The sequence below is a fragment of the Aquila chrysaetos genome, chromosome 5 (assembly GCF_900496995.4).
Source record: "Aquila chrysaetos chrysaetos chromosome 5, bAquChr1.4, whole genome shotgun sequence".
NCBI lineage: Eukaryota > Metazoa > Chordata > Aves > Accipitriformes > Accipitridae > Aquila > Aquila chrysaetos.
Genome location: NC_044008.1, coordinates 70,906,450 through 70,921,482, shown reverse-complemented (window position 1 = coordinate 70,921,482; position 15,033 = coordinate 70,906,450). Strand labels below are relative to the sequence as shown.

General features: G+C 41.9%; 1 protein-coding gene across 13 annotated transcripts in view; it reads right to left on the bottom strand.

The window, feature by feature from the left end:
* Positions 1–10,815: 10,815 nt before the first annotated feature.
* STXBP4 (syntaxin binding protein 4) overlaps positions 10,816–15,033 on the bottom strand; it is a 76,514-nt gene continuing 72,296 nt past the window's right edge. For 12 of the 13 annotated variants that reach the window (XM_030013287.1, XM_030013286.1, XM_030013290.1 and 9 more), the window contains one exon: positions 10,816–13,904. In XM_030013287.1, coding sequence (XP_029869147.1) covers positions 13,793–13,904 — 112 coding nt within the window. In that variant the 3' untranslated portion in view covers positions 10,816–13,792. The remainder of the gene's footprint in view (positions 13,905–15,033) is intronic. The other variant, XR_005932368.1, reaches the window with a different exon arrangement.

The following is a 15,033-nucleotide window of genomic DNA, read 5'->3' as shown; positions in this document are numbered from 1 at the left end:
GCTTTGAACTAACATCAGACATATTCTAAGTAAGCTTAAATAGCCATTTCAAGTATATATTTCTTGAAGTGTGTAAATAAATATATTCACAGCAATTTTAAGGAAAGAGCCAAACCACAGGGCAGAGTGAGCCAGAATCATTCTGCATCTGTTACAACACTCAGGATAATGTTTTGGTTGATTTATAGTGGAAATATTTGTTTTTCAGCTGGAATTTTGGTAACTCAGAACAGATGTTTGCAGCAATGTTGGAATACTGTCTACCCATGCTTCGCTGCTAAATCAAGTGTCGTTACGCATTTAAACTAATCTAGGAAAAAATTAATATACTGTGAAATTACTAATCTTACGAAAGGTACATCGTAATGAGATTCCAATTTGATTATCTTTCCATTTTATCAGAATCTCAAGTCGTACAATAATACATGCAAAAAACTACCAAAGCTGCTAAATTTCAACTGTTTCATGACCCTGGATGGAGAAGTGCTTGTCTACCAATATTTTTTTCAAAGCCTTGTAGTGTTGAACCAACCTAGCTTTCCAGCTCTTTTCCACCTCCACTGAGCTAGGCAGTATTTAAACAAGGGGAGAGAAGAAGATTCTTCTTCTCTGTAATGAGAAAGTTATTTGTATCTCCTAAAAATCATTAAGAATTCAGTACAGTTTAAGAAAAGTCCTATTTCTATTGGTTAAAGACTTCTGACTACAGAGCAGCCACAAATACAATCCTCTTTTCCCCACTGCTTTACTCATGTCCCTCAACATTTAGCCAGAAAAGGAGAGGAGTGTGTCTCCACGCTCATTAAATTAGCTGGGGGAGCAGCACGTTCTGAAATCCAGAGACATCTTTGCATTCGCTTCACTGCATTCACTGAGCTCAGAAGTGAACAGCACTTCTGTCAATTTGGAGAGGCTGTCTTTTTTTTTTCTTCTTTTTTTTCCCTTTTTTCCTTAGGGAGGCAAGTTACAGTCTCTTCTCCAAGTGCAAACATCCAAAGCTATTTGCTGATGCGAATTCCAGATTGCCAGTGGAGCTCTGCCTGATGTCTTTACCTTATGAGGTCTGTTGTTTCTTCTAGGAACTTTCAGATGCTCTACTGCAATGTTCTTGCTTCCCAGGAAAGAGCCAAATAAGCTGGCACGCAGCTCTTCTATGGTTATCCCTTTTGCAGCTACCTTTCTTTCCTGGTGGCATCACTATATTCTTAATGGCTGAAAGCACTAATAACGTCAGAGAGGAGCCAGTGACTTGCTTCTGTGCGAGGCAAACATTTTGAATCGCAGTTACTGTATTATGCTCTTGAAGATGTACTCAGAGATGTTTCCTCACTGATTAGATGCACTCATGATAAGGCTTGATAATAGGGTCAGCCCTTAGTGCCATCAGCTGAGGAAAGGAGGGGCAGAGCACGGCTTCTCTTTGGGCCTCAGCTATTTTACACCAGTACCTCATCCTGAGAGATGCACTATTAACATTGGAAGAAGTGGAACCTTAGCACAAGCTTGTTATGCAAATGCGGTACAAATGCAGATTTTACTAGAATATACTCTTTGCAAGCAAGTTAGTATTTATAGTGGTGACATGAGTCACCTTCTTAGATACCATGGATACAGCATTTCATCCGCTAACTCCATTAAGCACCATCAGCTTTTCACAATATTTTGCACTTGCGCTTGTACAACGGAGTGATGGTTCCCCTCCTCGGAACGCTCCTTCCTCTCTGTCCTGGCGAGAGCTGGAGCCAACGGGCATTTGAAATCCCTCTATGGCCAAGAAGCTTCCGTGCAACAGGAACAAAACTTCAACTGCTGTAGACTTTTAGACAAGATTTTTGGAACTGATGCTTTGCTCAGACATCCAGCACCATTATTTTATCTTGGTCATTATCTAACTGACTTGTCAGCTGTTATATTATGTGATTTCTTCCTTGGAAATGCTGTCCCTTCTGCAGGCAGGGCCGGATTGTCTCATTAGCTGAGTTTCCTCGAGCAGTAGGCGTTAGACCCAGGCACCCCGAGATACCGGAGCATCCTGTACTCCTGCCCGCGGGGCTGAGAAATGTATTTACTCTCGGTCTGTTTACAATCCCTTACAATTGGGTTTTAAGCTCCAGGGCACCTCAAGGCTGAGGCCCCAACTGGGTGGGAAGAGCCTTGCAACAGCACTGAAAGGCGCAGAGCTAAATCCGATGTTTATCACACATGCTGTCCAGGAGTTTCCATCACTGGAAATGATCTTCCATGTGTTATCAGATGGAAAAGTTCTGCACCATTTTTTTTTAATACTGTGTTTGAAGAATAAAATTTTCTTCCAACTTAAACCTTTACACCTGATCTGGAGTTTTCACTCATCAACACAGTTCAGTACAGGGGTTAAAGCACCAGGCTGGTGACTAATGCTCATCTTGCCAGCCCCTGCCACCGCTTGCTGTGCGACCTTGGGCAAGTCCCTCGGTTTCTGTCAGCGTCGTCTCCCTCCTCGTTTGTCTCTGATTCCTGTAGGAGCAGGTAGGAGGATCTTAAGAGAGTAACACCTGTATCCCATGTGAATCTTTGCAGGAGTTAGCTGCGTGATTTCCTGTATAAATAAGGTAACGAGGTCTATTATGACACTGACAGATTGGAAGCCTCTCGTACACGAGAGCCCGGTACTTGTTTCCAGTAATAAGTCCTGTAGCAGTACACTATGTTTCTCTGAACCTCGCAGTAATATCCTCTTGTTGCTCTCTCAAGCCCCGTTAATGAGCTGCTCAGAGGTTGGGAGATGGCGTCTGCTTAGTAACGGAGTCAGTATTGATCTCAGTTACTGCAGATTTCTGCACTTTGCTAGGACAGACGAACAGTCTAATAATTGCTCGTCATACGAAATCTGAACTGCCTAGATCCCAGTTAGATTTTTCAGGGTTTAATCCTGCCGGGTGCTGAACGCTTGCTGGGAGCCGGGCCATCCTCAGCCCATCGGAGGGGTAAAGGCAGTCTGCCTGCTGCAGGGTCAGTCTGGCTTGGACAGGGAACCTCTGCAAGATACCGTCCCGCAAGAAAACACCTTGATTGCTCTCGGTTACTAATAGGCGAGACTGGTTTACTCTTAGGAGTTGCACTGAGGTCCTTTGGAAGTCAGTCAAAGGCTTTATTATGCTAAGATTAGTAGCTCGTGAGTAATCTCTACGAGAACAATTCACTCTCACTAGGCTGTTGAAATTTCTCAGGTGCTGTATCTCACTGCCACACAGACTGGATTTTAAAATCAAAGAAATCTGTGGAAACACTGTATTTCTGGCCTAAGGGTCAGAAAAGGGTCCATGCCACTGTCTTTTCTGGAAAGGTAACACTGGCTTTATTATAAATGTAGGATTTGGTGTCATCTGAAGGTGCTTGTAACTTTTAAGAAAAAGTAAAATATGCATGAGTTCTTGGGAGAGGATTTTGTAGCTCTAACACACATTGCAGTTACAGACACAAAATGTTGTGCTTTTGGTTCATTTAGAGAATACGCATTTCAGCACTCAGAGACAGCCTTACGATAAGGCATCAGCACAGAGGGCACTAAGGAGAGTTTGCAAATCAGCTGAGAAAAAATTAATTTTAAGCTGTCCAGTTTTATAACAGATAAAAGGAGATGTGATTTCTTTTCAATATTTATAACAGTTCCCCTCAAAATTAAAAAAAAAAATCAGTCTGATTTAGCTTTTTTCCAGGTTGTAGGGGTTCCAGGGGAGTAACTGCTATTCCTTAGCAGAGGACGTTGCATACAGAGAACCGAGCACGCTGACAGCCGGTTCCCGGCCATCCCTGCTCCCGGAGCGAGGGTGTAACAAAGGATGGCAGGAGCTATTCCAAGCTGATGCCTCCCCAAAGTCTCCTTGTTTTCATTCAGGCATGGGTTTTTTTCTGCTCCAATAGCTGCCATTCCCTGTTGCAAAAAAAGATGTCAGCCAGGTTTCCTGCAGCAGAATTTTGCTCTGACAGAGCCCTGCGTGAAAGCAGTTCACGTTTCCCTGTCCCTTGTTTTTTTTAGGTATTATTTTACAGCTGTTCACGTGGCTGCCGTAAAGACCAGAAGAACAGCCTGGCACCAAGCAAATCCATCGCAATATTGCCACTGGGTTGTTCAAGAAAGGTAAAATCTCACTCTAGCTCTGGATCGGACCAAAGTAGATTAGGTTTAGTCACTTCTCCTTGTGCCTCAGTGTCTGGACAATAAGGAGAACGTTTGCTTGCCTTGAGAACTCCAGAGGAACTGCGGCGTTCCCGTGAGTATCAGTCTTGTTATGAACGCAGGCGAGGCTTCCCTGGAAACGTGCTACCATTTCAAGTGGTGACTCCAGGGAGAAGTCTGCTGGCAGCCTTTTCATCTTCTCTGCACCCCGACTCATGAATAAACATAGGGAAAGAGGGAGCTAGATGAAAAGCAGCTAGGACCCCTGTTGCTGTAGAGCTGTGGATCTTCCCGAGCATTAGCTATAATTGGCTCCTCTCTTTCTGGGCTATCCAGTATTTTAGCAGGTGTTTCAGTGTCTCCCCGAAGGGAGGGAGAGCAGCCCAGTGTGCTAAAGCAGCTCTGACTGATTTTAGGTCACATTAGCAGCAAATCAGAGGGAACAGGCAGCCTCGGAGGGAGAGCTCTGCTCCCTCTCCTACCGCGACTCCAGACATCAGTCCGCTTGTGATCTGACTTCAAGGGAGGCTTGAATCTATTTGAATCCCACTGTTGTCTATAATCTTAACATGTACCCCACCTCCCAAAATTGTGTGAACTGGCACAGGGCTGTCACGGCTGAGGTTCTCAGCTAGAATCTGCACGTAGATGTGCAATAGTCTTAAAAATCTTGACAGGTTAACTTTCAAGAAAATCTCTTGTTAGGCAGTAGTCACTACTAGCAATTACCATGCTTCTATCTGTAGCTGTCATTGCACCGTAAAAAGTGGCTGTTATTCCCATTTTATAGAAGAAACAGATGTTCTAGGGACGTCTGAATAGATTTAATACAGAAATGGCATGCCTAAAAGGTGTTCTAGAAAATCCCATCATTATCACATGACTGATTTTATTCAGTGCACCCAGGAATTCAGCAGATCGGCTGGTTGTGCTCTGCTTCTCTTCTTATTTGTTTTAAAGCAATAGTTTTGGTTTGAAGTTTTCATTTTACTCCCCTTCTGGAGCAGGGAAAAAGCTGAAACGAGACTATCATAATTTTCTCTTTGAGGCAAACTTTCAGGTAGAGATTTATTTGAAACTTCTTGAGGTTTAATTTGGTTTTGTGATCAAGAGACACAGAAGTCACATTTGTGAAATCCAATTAGGCGCCAGCCCTGGCAGGGACACATGACATAAGGCACGTACGTCTGCCTGACTCCCTGTCCTTCCCTGCTCTTAAAGCCCTCAGCCTCCACGGCAGAGCCGTCCTTCTCATCTCAGGTATTTGGGATTACTGCAAACTCAATTTACCCGCTTGGGAGTTGTCAGAGCTGCAGTCTTTCCCTTGGAAACACGGCAGATGACAGGGAAAAGGCAGCTGAGAACTGCTTCGCTCTAGGGGCGCGAGCAGAACTGGGCAAGGCAAGAGGAGAGCTATAGACAGATGTTGTGCTGGCATCAGTACCGGGAACAACGACTAAGCGCGGTTAGTACAAAAAGAGATAGGAGGCTGTGCTGTGGCCTTGGGTTTGACAAGGCATTACAGACACTTCTGTGCATGTCTCTACTCCTTTAACCTTCCCACCTGGAGCTAGAGCTTGTCAGTACCTTTACAGAGCAATCTTTTTTTTTTTTTGATTGAGGACTTTCCACTACAATAAGCTAAAACTTGTTAGAGCAAGGAGGAACTTACCTGGTAATGATCCTTTCTCAGGAACCAGCTGCCATGCACTGCGGATTCAAGGACGTGGTGAAGCACCTGACCGCGTGCCACTGTCTTCACTCCCAGCTGCAGAGTCCCTTGGCTTGCCTTTCCCTTCTGGCTACAGCAAAGAAAGAAACTAGATACTTCTCCTTACTTGGAGAGCAGTAAGTTCTCTCAGCCCCACCAGAAACCAAATTGCTCATTATCCTGCTGTGCTGCTCGCCTCTCTGAGCGATAGCTGTCCTTTGCCTGGGGGAGCCCTCTTGTAGCACCCACTTGGGCTGTAGCAAAACTTCATTCCCGATGGCTAACAAGTTCTCTTTTAAGAAGAAATCTGTATTTTTATGAATGTGGTGAAGTTACTAAGGCCTTTTCCTTCACTTTCCTGAAATTGTATTCACTTGTAAGTAGGTTAATTTGTGTATACGTAAGAGCCAGGACAAGCAATGATAACAAACCTGAACTGAACCAGACTTCAGTTTTGTGCCAAATAACCTCTGAGCACAGCAGTAAAACAGACTTTTTCATTATCTTCAGCCAGCCACAGGACTTTCTGTTAGTGTACATTTACTATTGATTTGATTTTTGGTTTTATATCATTCACTGCGGGACTCTCAAAGGTTATTGGAACACCAGAGCCTGTATTACCGTGGTACTTCAGCATCCAAAATCAGAATGGGTTAAGGACATATATAGAGAGTTTAGGCTCAAGTGACTAGGCTACATTCCCAAAGACGAGCACACGGAGAAATGAATGAGATGAGATTAATCGCATTCACACATTTTCCTTTAATAACAAAATGATTCCTTTTGGTTGCATCTTTCAAATAGCCAAATAACAAGACAGTCATACTTTAACGCTGTTGGCGTCCTATTTGCCGTTCCTCTGTATCTTTATTATTCACAACACTTTTGTATTTAATTTGAAGGAATAACCTGATCTGAGAGTGACAGGTGGCTTTCTTAACGGGTTTCTCTGCTCCTGCTCATGCCATGACATCAGTTATGTACAGTTGTCTTTTACTTGGGACGTGTAACCCCCATGGTGACTAATTACAGTACCTAACATTAGGGTCCCCAATGGCACAGACTAGAGATGAAAAAAATGCAGTTCAGCCTGCTGCTTGGGGACTGAAAGCTTCACCATCCCTGGAGAGCTCAGTGCTCTTGGTTTTCTCAGGCCTTTGGGGTTGGAAAGGGATGGTGATGCATTCCCAGGCTTTGGAGCAAAAATGAAAACATTAGAAGGAACCCCAACGCTTTGCCTTTCCTAAGATCCTTTCTCTCTCCCATATCGGTGCTATTACTGTTATATTTTAACTTTAGGCCACAAACATAATTTTAATTCTTTTCCCATTCTAATCATACGTTTTAATGAGTTCTCTTCACGTACAAGAGCAAGGATTGTTCTTGATGATAATAATAATTAGGCCATAGGGAAATATTGACTGCTTAACAGCTAAAGAGCAGGGTACTTAAAAAGAGATTAAGACATCTCTGATCGGTGTGTGGCTTTTGGCGGTCAGGGTGAAATTGTGACTTATCCACAGCAGCGGCAAAACTACTGATTTTTCATGGTTTGCTTTTAGCCAAGAAGCCTAGCAATCGAACCGATATTCCCCATAATGACTGCCTTGAGAAACTGGATACTTCCTCGTCAAGACGAGCGATCATTTCAGCGAACTCTCTTGTTTGCTGCCCCCGGTGAATAATAAGGCATCATATAGTTGCAGTTCAGTATCTCTATTCATCAATAGCCTTCATAACTTGAAGAAAGAACATAGCTTAGGTATGTTTTGGAAAAGATGCTGGAGTAAATTCTGTGAGTCTCGAGCGCCGTTGTAACTACTAAACACATCATCATCCTTTCTGTTATGCTGAGAATAGCTGAACCCAGAAGAGATATATATATATATATATGTATGCTCTAATGCAAGAAAATATCCTTAGACAGTAGTTAACCCTATACATATTTAAGCTCAGCTAATCCTGGAAGTTGTAAATGGAGATCCTTATCACATACATCAGATCGACCATGGCCTTATGGCTTCAGGGACAGAATTTGCAGGGGACGCACTAACCTCCCAAAACATAACTGGGAGCAGGAGGGATAAAGATTTTTTTTTCATCTACTCTCTTTAAATGAACAGCTTTAACTAGTTTGGGTTTGACTCAGATACTGTACCATGGGGACAGAATCAGTGTTGGTTATCAGATTTCAACTTCCCATCCTCATATTTGGAAACATGAGGCTCTATTTGTAACAGATTTTGGCCCATTCCATTTTTTTCAACTATACGACTTAGTGATGAATGATACCAAACTCATTGCATCTTTGTGGGAAGAGAATTCAATACCATTACCTTGTAATAAAATAACTTAGCTTAAAAGAGTGTTATGAAAATACCAGTCTATTAAATCCATGGCAACATCAGCCACGGCTTGGGGAAAAAAATCCAGAATGAGCAATAAATAATGAAGCCACCAAAAATATGAACAGAATCTGGATGGGACAACCTGTGACATGGCTGGTATTTTTACTATTACCTGAAAACAATCCTCAGGGAAAGGCAAAGCTGGTTACAGAGGACAAAGGTTAGGCTTTATTCATTAGTACGTGATTTTTGGTACGCTATCATTGCAAGCAGTAAGGGGAAAGATTTACTAAGGTATTTAGGTACCTAAACATGCCTAGCAGCATTTATAGCAGCATCTAAGTAGGTTAGGTGCCTAATTCCCATTAACTCCATCAACATCTTTAAGCTGCTAAACATCTTTGCAAAGCTGCCCCCAGAGCCCGAGCTGACAGGTCTCTCTATTTGAACTGGTGGGGCTGTGCTCACCTGCAGCAGCTGAAGCTCAAGCTGATGCTCCTTGGAGCGGGGCGGTATGGACAACACACGAGGACCAGGAGCACCGAAGTGAACAAAGGCTCCTGAGCTGACTTTAAGTTTTGCTACCGACTTAAGGTAGAGCCATACAAAAGTCACTCAGAGCAGTTGTTGCAAAAAGAAAAAGGCCACTGAATTTTGGCGCTTGGTTTGGCGTAAGCATTACTGTTTCTGACTCGGTGAGTTTCTTGAGGTGAGTGTTAAGAATCCCATCAGTTCCCAGGAAAGTCAAGATGTCACAGGCCAAGTAATAACAGCAGTTCCTGAGCTTCAGGAGAGCCTTTCCCACTAGTCAGTCCTGCACAGCCTGGCCTGTTCCACAACCACAAACATTTTTCTCAAAGGGTTTTCCTTGCCTTAACTCAATGCCAGCAGACACTCTCCTGCGTGTCAGAAACAGACTTAAAGAAATCGACAAAACCATTTGTTTCAGGTTCATAAAGCAGCCTGTCACGAGAAGCATTTAAATAGATGGCGAACATTACGTGGGATAGATCAACCTGCGTTAAACACTTTGCTTGACTGAACCTGTCTCTCAATACTCCGGCTTGTCAGGTTTATCTTCCACAGCAAAACACGCGGTGAAACCCGGCTCGCTCTAGCAGCGGGTGCCCAAGGTAACTGCAACTCCGCTTTGAGGAACAGTTGAGGCCACCCAACAGATAGTGCCCACGAAGCAAATATATTCTGAAGTAAACCAAATGATAGTTAAAAGGTTAAGTTACAGGAATTACCTCTATTTTATTGTATTTCTCATTTTAGTGTAAGTAATTTCTTATTCCTTAATTTACAGTAGAGGCTAAAGCCTCCAACTGATATCTAGGTAGGATACACCATTAGCTTCTGTTCCTTAAACTACAACCATGGGGAGCGTAAGTAAAGTAGGTGAGGCTCCATAGAGACTGCACAGGAACTGTAGCAAGCCTGATTTGCTTTTTTAGCATCCTTTAAAAGTTGGGTTTTCATAATTCTGAAAAATTTTGTTAGAGCAGGAAAAGTGGGATTTGTTCTCTCTCTGTCCTTGGCCGACCATTGGGGTTTTGCCCCATTACACGCCTGTAACAGCTCTACAAAGTAAGGACGAGCTGATTCAGTAACATGCATAGCCCAGGTAGACAAAGAAGTGATTTGTACTGTTTAATTACCTAAGAAGTAAGTACTTTCTATCACTGAAATCTGTACGCTGAAGTACACAAGAGATTTCCACCACCACTAATGGTTTTGAGTACAAAGAGGAACGGTAGTCTGCATCAGTTATGGTTTTAAAGGGGATGGTATTAAACAGGGGGCTTTCTAAACAAAGGCCGAGTAGGATCATCCTTGGAGAATAACACTACTTGAGAATTACAGTGAAATTCTCTGTACAGAGTCTGGCACCACTGCAAACCCACGTGAGTCCTTAAGGCTCCAAATGAAATCGGTGTCAGAACAGATTTAGCGCCGTAAGGTTGTGTCCAAGGTGGTCCTTGCTTTGCATTAAATATCTTTGTGCAAACAGCAACTGTTGTTCCCCCCCTGCCCTGACTGATCATAAAAATCTAAAGGCTTTATGTATTTGCTCATGTAATATCTGTATCTTTTCTATAGACTTTACTGTAGAAAACTACAGCACAGCCATTATACGGCAGCGTGGCCGTGCACCTGCCAGCACATACGCCTGACCACTATGTGAATATTTAAATGGTGTTTATGGAATGGCCAGCTCACATAGGTATGTGTGCTTATATTTATCTGGCGGGGTTGATGAAAGGATCACCTAATTTATTGAGACACTGAGTAGTGTTACAAGGAAGTTATTTAGCACCTGCAAAGCTGAGTATCTAATATGCCTGTGTAGGTATTTGTGTTAAGCTATTTGCTTTGATGGGAGAATGTGCCATTTTAAATTTACTGGAATATTTGCAGTATTTGAAGGGCAGTGCGGTACAAGTATTCAGGTAAAGATTAACACCACTGTGTACCAGAACAGTATTTTTCACAATGTCACCTTTACATGGAAAATAAATTGAGGAACAGGAATCATTTATGGCCCTTATAAAGCTGCAGTTTCATTATTTTAAAGGATATAACATGCACTTTCATTACTTTTCCACTTACATTTTTTTATTCTGGAATAAAAATGAAAAGTTGTTGTTTACAGTGTTGCATAGTTTGACAACTGCTCTTTACAAAGTCTTTTTAAGTTATCCTAGAACCATCTTCTCAATATACACAGTTCAGCTTAATCAAAATAATTTCACAAACTATTTCACAGAAAGGAAGAGACAAGGGGAGATAGAGAGAAATAACCTAGGAAACAAGTATGCCAGCGTACAAAAATAGATTAGAACATTTGGAGATTGTAGGTATGAAAATGTAGTCTCAATAACGGAGAATTTGAACTAGCAGATTATCTGGAGAGGTAATGCTTACCGGAGAAGAAGCCAGATAGATGCAGAGATCTATTTCTAACACCTTTAATTTCTAGACAAATTTATAAGAGAGAGGGAGAAATAGTCTCCAAGTTTCTGAAATGTTCTCATCTGTGGGTGGAGGCAGTAAGCAGAGCAGGCAGATCGCCAACATTTTGTCTCGATTTCTCCCCCTCTCGTGCACAGCAGGCTGTGCATTGCATGCTCAGAGCCAGAGATCATCACCAGCTCCCCAGGAAGGGCAAGGAGTATGTGCATAGCTGTCCTCCTCCAGCTGATCTAACAGAAGGACAGCTTTAAATTGCTGTTAGGTGCCTATAAAGTCTCTGCTCATGAAGCCCGCCTGATCCATAGCCTCTGTCCCTAAATAGCTTCTCCTATTTGAAACGCCCAGCTAGTTGTCACAGAGCCACAAGCAGAATAAATCAAGACTGTGAGGGTCAAGTGGAGATTCAAACCTCACTTGAAGAGAATTGGAAAAATGGAATCTATATGCAATCTGGATAGCATAGAAGTATGAACAGAAAGCGCCCGTCATAAAGCATCCAAACAACTACTAAGGCTACAGCAAATACCACAAGGAATTCAGAACATTATAGATCCTCTATGGGTCATGAGTCTGTGCCATTTTCAGGAAAAAGGATTTAAATAAAAAAGCTTCTACGGTGTCCAACCCTGAAACTGAAGCACATGCTCTGTCCCGTCAAGACCGTGTTCTCTGGGAACACAAAGGAGTCTGTGAAGCACGTAGGAGCCATTGGAGCAAAATATGGCTAAAACATTTATGTGTTACTGCTCTGAGAAGTTTTCTTAGAAATATAAGTTATTGTGGGTCTGCTGAGCAAGCTCTTCTTCCTAATCCACACCACCTGGGTAGATTCATGGATAATTTGGTTCTGACCTAGTTAAAAGTACAAAACAATTTTTCCTATTTGCTTATTCAAAATATCCTGACATCTACTTCCAGCAAAGCCTGCAAAAAAAAACTTTTTTGTGAGCTGCACTTTGTTCCTCCAGGAAGAACATTTGGTGATGTGCTCTACAGCTCACAGGCCAAATGCAGTAGATTGCTGCACTGCCGTTCAAAGAGGAGACTTGACTTGGGCTTTAAAAAAAGGTATCTTATTTTTGATTCAAAGGATCAACAGCTACAGCGTGCCTGACTTGGCACAGCTCTGTAATGCTGAGGACAGAGAGTGTGGCATAGGCACCAGAGCTCCAAATAAGTCTGGTCTTTATATCCATTCCTCAGAGTACAAGGATTTTTAAATCCAAGGCCACACCTGCTGAAAACCGACCTTAAAAAAACGTGATTGCACAGCCTCATTCCTTTGTATCGGCCAATAGAGGTGAGCTGGCGTACAGCAGCGTGCCTGAACCTTTCCAGGGAGGTTCTGAATTCCTTAAGTCTGCTGCTCAGAAAAAAAACAGATTGCAGCCTGTGCCTTCCTCGCACTGTTACAATCCTGTTCTGCTTCTTGGGCTGAAGGTCAGAGATAGGGTTTTCCTTTGGCGTATTCATCAGTGCTTCCGCAAAGTTTCAGCTCTTTCTTTCATTCATTAGTCAACACCTACCATATATATTATACACATACACACACATATATATAAAGATCCTCCAGAAAAATGTAGCATAGAATCATGTATTTGACAAAGCTGACATCATACATTGTGCTGTGAATAATGAGATTTAAAATATCCTGTGCTATTGAGGTACAGTGAAACCTGTTCATTAGCTTGCACTAGCACCTCCCGTCATTTTCTTTATCCTCTTTAAATCATCGCCAATGTGTACAAAATGATTTTGTTCTACTTAAAGACCAACTTTGAGGAGGTGACTGATTTCTGCTGATCCTGGAGGTGGTTTCACAGGTTTCATTGTACTTGAAACTTCACAGCTTCCACTGAAGTATTTGATGCATGTATGTATCGGTTTAGCAGAGTACAAAAGTAGAATAATTTTCATTCTTCCCTCATATTGTTGACAGAGTATGGTGTCCTCTACCAAAACTGTTTCTTTTTGCTTGACAACTTATCAAAGACTGTTTTCTAAAACTTAACCACCAACCTTAATAAAGTATTATTTTTAAACGTCATCAGGGCTCCAATACTTGTAATAAGTTGCTAAATTTCTATTAGCAAAACTTATTTGCAAATTTCTTCCATAAAAATAAAATTTTTCAGTAGTTAAAGAAAAGGCATCTACATTACACTCGCTAGCATTGGTTAAAAAAAGGAAAAAGCTCACCTTGCATCTTTCAGTCAACCATGACCTGGAATTTGCCATGTGAAATTACAAGCAATGGTCCCATCTTAACACTCATGCTGGTCAAAGCTGTGAAAATTTCACTTCAGGTCAGGGGAGTTATGCCACTAGAGAAGTCATGAAAAGACTGGACTGGGCCCTAAGATAAGACTGATCCCTGCACACCAAACCAGGACAGAAGGGAGACTTCTGCAGCGCCTGCATCTTCTGTAGCACCCATCAATAAACCCACCTAAAAAATGGCAGAACTTCCTCTGACTTGAAGGGGAGAATTGTCATCAGGTACGATTATATTAGACTAGAAAGTACGTAGATTAAAAAGGGTGCGTCTCCTCACTAACGTGCGGAAACTAGACAAACTACTTTCTGTTAAAGACGTCCTCAGCTCTTGGACCTGGGAAGCTCTCTTATTCCATCGTCATCATCCTCAGAGCAAAGCAAGCTTAGTGCACTAGTTACGGGATGGATCCATGACGTTGTCTGTGTCACATGGCTAAAAAGAAACAAGAAGAAAAAAAAAGAGGTTTACCAATCTCAAAACAAGAAAGACCAGATGGAGTCTGGAGTTGTAACGATCATTACAACTCCTTCAAATACAGAATTCTCTTTCTCTTGCTAACTATGAGATTTTTACAAACAAAATGTGGAGTCTTCTGGGTGCCAGAACCTGGACTGAAGGTCTCATTTCCCAATACATTAGAGAGAATGCTTTTGTAAGAGACTCCTGATACAGACTGGTGACATTTCCTGTTAATTGAGCTGTAGACAATTAACCCAGCAACAGTGTACAGCCCAGACTAGCAAAGTTTTACAAAACTCCAACAAGCTAGTAAGGTATTAACATTGCCATCATACCAGTTAAAGCCTGACGCATAGTGGACAAGAGAAAGTTGACCAAATGTGGAATCACATCATAGAAATATGCTCAGTTTGTTAGAACATGAACTAATATTCTAGCATCATTAAGTCATTCCTCTTCTTGCAGAAAAAGGCTGACGAATAAACCCAAAAAACAATGTTCTTTACACGTCCTCTAGACCAAATTCTGGACGTGCTTCCACAGCCTTTACACATGTAATAAAAGGGAGTCAGTACTACTTTTTAAGGCTTAAACCCTACATTTGACATGCAGTCTAAGCTGCTTTATAGTTTTTGGTAAGCTTCTATATGAATGGAAAGAACCTGATCAAGGCTTGGTAAGGACAGATAAGTGGAATAGGCTTACTGTTTGTGGGTGAGAACGCTGTACACCTTATGATTGGTAGTATGCATGCTAACCATACTGTGTGTGGGCAAGACACAGCCTCTTCTCCCTTCTGGAATAATGTGTTCTTGGTAAAGGAAATAGCTTCTTTTCACTTAAAAAAATCTTGCTAATAAATTCACAGTTTTTATAGTCAAGTCAGTGCAAAGATGAATTTTGTAATATAAGTTCATTACAAGAACTAGCTGAAAAATATTGTACTTATAATATACGCCACAAAAGACAAACAGCTCTTCTCACAACTTCTAACATACAGTGTACCTAAAGACCATGCCTATAGTCACCTTTCAGGTGCACTGGTTTAATTAAATATGACATGCCATGATGGAACTACTCCAGATTTACTTTTTCAAGTGAA